The sequence below is a fragment of the Panulirus ornatus genome, chromosome 45, assembly GCF_036320965.1.
Source record: "Panulirus ornatus isolate Po-2019 chromosome 45, ASM3632096v1, whole genome shotgun sequence".
NCBI classification, from domain to species: Eukaryota; Metazoa; Arthropoda; class Malacostraca; order Decapoda; family Palinuridae; genus Panulirus; species Panulirus ornatus.
In genome coordinates, this window is record NC_092268.1 from 6,153,119 (window position 1) to 6,159,465 (window position 6,347).

General features: G+C 40.1%; 1 protein-coding gene across 5 annotated transcripts in view; it reads right to left on the reverse strand.

The window, feature by feature from the left end:
- LOC139762879 (uncharacterized) overlaps window positions 1–6,347 on the reverse strand; it is a 112,130-nt gene that overhangs the window by 52,824 nt on the left and 52,959 nt on the right. For all 5 annotated transcript variants that reach the window (XM_071688110.1, XM_071688114.1, XM_071688112.1 and 2 more), the window contains 3 exons: window positions 2,772–2,871; window positions 1,523–1,656; window positions 1,210–1,365 (listed from right to left, as the gene is read on the reverse strand). In XM_071688110.1, coding sequence (XP_071544211.1) covers window positions 1,210–1,365; window positions 1,523–1,656; window positions 2,772–2,820 — 339 coding nt within the window. In that variant the 5' untranslated portion in view covers window positions 2,821–2,871. The remainder of the gene's footprint in view (window positions 1–1,209; window positions 1,366–1,522; window positions 1,657–2,771; window positions 2,872–6,347) is intronic.

A 6,347-nucleotide genomic window follows, 5' to 3' on the forward strand; every position in this document is an offset into this window, starting at 1 on the left:
AATCTAAACATGTAAGAGTTTTCAGCCTATTACCACCTAACATTCTCTCTTCCTCCTTATTTTTCACCTTGACATATTAGTAATAGGTAAGGATGCACGTCACTTATTTCCACCCAAGAACTATTTTTTGGTATTCTACGAAATGGAGCATCAATCAACTCATTTACACAAGAAAAACAAGTAAAGAGATTAGTGAATCAGGGCACTGGAGGAACATATAAATATAATAGCCATACTTTAATTAGCTTGGATATGAATAGCAAGATATGATTCAACTATGTACTTTTCTCTGAACACCTACAACCTTTCTTCATTAAATCTAATGTTAGAAAATGTTGAGGGTCATCACCATTAGAGAAAAATGTTACTCCACCACTGACTACCGCAATGAACAATCAAAAAAGAAACTAAGCAACAGAGAGGAAAAAATAAAGGGAAAACAAATTTTAACAGCAAAATCTTGTGTGATAACTTTTCAAATGCTCCTGAAACTTCTTTTTACCTTTCTTTCAGGCTTGTTGCTGTTTCCTACGTTAGCAAGGTAGCATCAGGAACAGACGAAGAAGAGGCCTTAATTACTCACATCCATTCTCTAGCTGTAATGTGGAATGCACTGAAACCACAGCCCCCTATCCACAACCAGGTCCTACAGAATTCTCTGCAGTTTCCATCATCTGCTTCATATGCCCTGAACTAAAATAAAGTAATTTTCTCCTCATGAGCAAATTAAACAAAACATCATGAATACCCTTCTCTTCTTAAACTTAATTTTGTTACCCATTTGTATTAGGGCAAAAGCCCCAAAAGATAAGGTATCAAAACCAAACACTGAGCCAAGCAAATACACAAATATAACTTCTTTCTTTTCACTTGAAACATTCTTTCAAAAGGGTGCAGTTATTATTCTCCAAAGTTATAGGAAATCTGCTTCAAAACCTGTTAACCTAACTCACATGGATAGTCTTTTAAGAACACCTCAATCCACTGGAAACCTCCCTGAGTAATAATTCTTTGAATACATGAAGATATGCAAAAGAAACCTAACAGTTCATCCCATAAATCTAAAATGCTTCATTACCCAAAGCCTAAGATCCTACCCATCAGGTGACTCCACTTCTTATCAACAGACGTTTTCAGCATAACATTTCTATATCAGCAAAACTAGCACTCACACTATATTTGCAAATCTTGTGATTAATGTATACTTACAATCTCAAGTTTAGTGTGGGGTTGCTGCTGTTCTTGGGTCTCATTTTCTTTACCAGTAGAGATACCAAGAAGCACTTCCATAGACTTGGTCTGCCTGCGACGAGCACGTTTCAGTTTTTTCAGATGCCGAAGGGTAGGATGGTCATTTTTGGAACCCTAAGCAAGTATCAATACCATAAAAAATGTAGACTTCAATGAATCAATCTCAAATTAACAGTTGAAATGATATATAGCAAATCCTCACAGTTACCTGAGTTTATCATAAGTGGTGGTTCACTGTACATGAAAATACATAGCAAATTGAAGTTCAAACCTGAGCAAGTCTTTCACAATAACGGACGAAGTCCAGGTCAATGTGGTACCCATATGGACAGCAATGACACCTGCCAGATCTGCCATTCTGCACATGGGCCTCATAGAGGCTGCTTGCAGGTGACTGTCCTTCAGCTAAAATATTAAAGAAATCGGTCAGATACGCATGGATGAATAACATACAGACAAAAGAATCTGAAGAAAATTCAACATTTGAGGAAATTTTCTTGTATATTATCTACCTTATGCATTACTTAAAATGGTCCTGAAGTTCCTTACCTCTTATAGTAATCAATAATAAGAATATTCTTTATAAATACTCTCAATAATTACCAATGATAGAAAAAAATATATGTAAGTTCCATATTTAAGTTCCAATGCCTATCAAGGGTTATTGTGTCCATGCAAAATGCACCAAATGGTGGCCTCCATTTAACCTGCCCAGCCAAGAATAATTCCACATAACTAAAGATAATAATAAATCTGGTAAACAATACATCGAGCAGGGAATCCTTTACCATCCTGTTTAAGGTTCCCACTGGGATAAGCCCCACCACAGAATATCCAGTTTTTTGAAGGTCATCCCGAGTTTAAAAATTTGTCTGTTAGTGTCTTTCTCTGATTATCAAACACTTTACAACTTTTTTAACAGTATCATCACACAGCAAATTTTTTCCTATGATAATGTCTTCTTCCTGAAGATTCAATTTAGCCCAAATTATGTGAAATAACCAAAATTTTACTAGCTTGCCGAGGGAGAAGAGTTAGCGAGATCTGCCCACATTTCTGCACATGAGCCTATTACTTCCCTCTATATAGTTGTCCTTAAACACTGATAAAAGTATTTCAGAATGAGTTTTTGGATGGACAGGAATCTTTTATGTACAGTAGAATACCAGCATTCACTTATAAATTGTTGAGGCTTGTCATGAGATATTGAAATACAAACATTATATCAAAAACATATGTAAATAAGCCACAAAGTTCATTTCCAGTGCAGTATCACAATGCAGCTGATAACTTTCATCTGCATATCATCTAATAACTTCCCATCCAACAAGGGCTTGTTAAAAAATAAAGCACATGATTTGTGTGACTGCCTGCACGCAATTTCTTCTTTAAGAACATTGAACACCAACTGCGGACCAACATGAAAACAACAGAAACATAAAAAGACAGCCATCAACACATCCTCCTGTGCAAACCATAATATACACCTTAAAAGTTAAAATAAAATCTATGAAGCTAACCTTTGAGTGGTGTTAAGCTACTGAAGTACTCAGCAGCATTTGTCTTCATAGTGACAGTTTCAGGTGGACCTCCCTATTGCTCTGTTGAAACCATCGGCATCTGCAACATAATACATTGAGATCAGTCAGTATATAAAGATGATGAGGATGAAGTGTGATGAGGAAAGTGTTGCGAAGTATAAGGAAAATGAGAGTGTAGTGAAGCGTGCAGATGGGGAAAGTGACATTATATGTAATGGTAATGAGAGTGTAGTGAAATTAAGAGTGTATAAACAATGAGAGTGTAGTGAAGTGACAGGATAATGAGAGTGTAGTAAAGTGTGAATTGTGCTGATAGCGAGAGATTTGTGAAGTGGTGTAAAGATGATGATAACGGAGTGAATTTAGAAGTACAAAGACAGTGTCAGTGTAGTGAAATGTAATAATGATCAAAGTGTAATGAAATCATGAGTTTGACAACTATAAGAGTGTTGTGAAGTTAAGAGTAATGCTGACGAGGCAAAAAACTACATGCCTCTCATATTTCTGATGCATATCCTTGGAGAAGTTCAAGGCATGAAAGAGAAATTTAAGACAGAAACACATGCTCTGACTAAGTTACTGTATAACCTCGATCGACTCATTCGATTGCATGAGTTCCATGGCTGATATCCCTGAGGACACAGATAAAAGAAAGAGGGAGGATGATGCAGTTCAAGAGAGAAATGTGAAGACTGCAACTGACAGACCCTTTAAGGCAGACCTTGAGACACAAACCTGTGTCTGCGTTGTCAGATAACATTTGACGTGAACGCCTGCATCCTATGAAGGCTAGCTCATTGCACCTTGCAAGGATGTTTGTTCGAGATGTTTATAACTCTCACCAATGTCATGTTCCAGTGGAGGCCACACCTCAGAGACGCCACAGGGGGAGGTAACCCAAGACCTCTCTGATTTAGCCTTTAATCATGCTCGCTTTACCTCATTCTAATGCTGATGAGGGGGGGCGTGTGTGCTTCAGCCAGAGACTGCGTACCAGGAGTCTGAAAGCTGTTCTGACTATTAAATATGGACTGGGGAGGCGTGGCCAATGCTGCAGCGATTACAAACTAACTAAGGATAGCACACACACACACAAAAAAAAAAAAAAAAAAAATGGCGGTAGGGATGTATATCAGTTTTCCTCACCATCCACATCACAGGGACAATTGCAGCAAGAGACAGCTATACTGGTGAACAAGAGCAATGCATCACACAGGTCATTTTGTAACCTAGTCTTAATGGCTTAATTTAGCTTTTTTTTTTCTTTCACACAAAATTCTAGCATTTTTTTTTAATGGTCATTTGACAATTACGGTTGACAATTAGGCTGGCCTACAGCTTAGAAGCAGGAACTTACTTGACAGGAAGTGACTTCATATATCCCACAGAGTTTCCATGGCAAAATATTCACACTTCCTTAAGAACCGGCCCTTCCTTTGTGCCTCGTAGATTGAGAACAAAGACGAGGTTGTTTGAGCGGATATACACGAGTTTCCGGTCGACAACCACACAAAGAAAACGGCGCACAACACCAAAACCCCGGGACCCAGACATGACAGGGTCACACTTTCTCCAGCCATTGGATCAACGCGAAACTGAATGGAATTTCGCACGGGACTCTCCGTACAATGGGGGGAAACGGCGACCAAAGTAGAACAGCGGGTGAAATGTGTATCATCATCCAATCATTGTGACCGTTTTCTGTGGTTGGTATGCCCCGAGACAGCGAGGCCCCCACCTGGGAATCCATGGGATGTTGTGAATATGTTTATATATATCCCATATCCAGTCCCGAATCTTGTCCCTGGCTCCAGTGACGCCCAGACTACTCCGCTCCCAAATCATATCGGCGATCGAGCAAAATCCCGCCATATTTTTTTTGAAAGTTGACGACACTGGATGACGTGGACTACATATATCTTTTAACGAAATTATTATAGCGCTGTAAATACGTCATCATGTACATTGTATATATATATATATATATATATATATATATATATATATATATATATATATATATATATATATATAATATATATATATAATATACAACACCCGGCCACCTCTCTCTCTCTCTCTCTCTCTCTCTCCTCTCTCTCTCTCTCTCTCTCTCTCTCTCTCTCTCTCTCTCACACACACTTCCTGTAACAAGTACATATTTCTGCTGACAGAGGCCAGCTGCCCACAGCTGCCATGAATATTCATGAGATGGTAGACTGGCCTCTCCCTGCCACAGTCCAGGCGCGCAATGCGCAAGTATATAACGTACGATGTACTCCGGCGGCCGGCGCGCGCAACGGGATCTTTCACCGCGTATCTTCGTTGATGACATACCCTCGGGTACGACAACTTGACACCGAGTACGAAGGCTAATCTAATGATATCATAGCCAAGAGTACGATAACTTCAACCTTGAGTACGATGATCGAGCAAGGGTGGGATACTAGAGCCAAGGGTACGATAACTTTTCTCTCGAGTACGAAGGCTGATCAAATGATATAGCCAAGAGTACGATAACTTCACCTTGAGTACGATGATCGAGCAAGGGTGGGATAATAGAGCCAAGGGTACGATAACTTTTCTCCAGTACGAAGGCTAATCAAATGATATAGACAAGAGTACGATAACTTCACCTTGAATACGATGATCAGGCAAGGGTGGGATAATAGAGCCAAGGGTACGATAACTTTTCTCTCGAGTACGAAGAATAATCAACGTGATAACACAGCCAAGAATACGACAACGTCACTCCTGAGTACGATGATTAATGAAATGATAAAGCCAAGGGTACGATAACGTCACCCCTGAGTACGATGATGAATGAAATGATAACAAAGCCATCGGTACGATAACTTCATCCTGAGTTCGATGATTAATGAAATGATAACATGCAGAGTACGATAACTTCACCCTGAGTACGATGATTAATGAAATGATAACATACCAAGAGTACGATAACATTACCCTAAATACTATTATTAATCAAGTGATAACATTGCCGAATAAGATAACTTTACCCTCGAGTACGAAGGCTAATCAAGTGATAACATAGCAAGGGTACGATAACTTTACGGTCCCGTACGAAGGTTAAGCAAGAGTGATAACATAGCCAAGCGTACGATAACTTTACCCTCGCGTACGACGGCTAAGCAAGTGATAACATAGCCAAGAGTACGATAACTTTTCCCCCTCGCGTACGAAGGCAAAGCAAGAGGGTCATACGATAGCCAAGAGTACGATAACTTCCTCCCCCCCCCCCAACAAGGTTAAGCAAGAGAGCCGTAAGATAGCCAAGCGTACGATACCTCTACCCCTCGCGTACGAAGGCTAAGAGAGAGAGAGAGAGAGAGAGAGAGAGAGAGAGAGAGAGAGAGAGAGAGAGAGAGCTGGAAAGACACCTCGACCATCTTAACCTAACGAACCCACGCGCGCGCGCGACCGTACACCCAGCGGGGGGAACAAGTCAACACCTCCCATATTAACAGGCACTTACCGCGCCCTCCCTCCCTCGCCCAGAGTTAACACAGATGTTAAATTTAACATTCCAGCCAC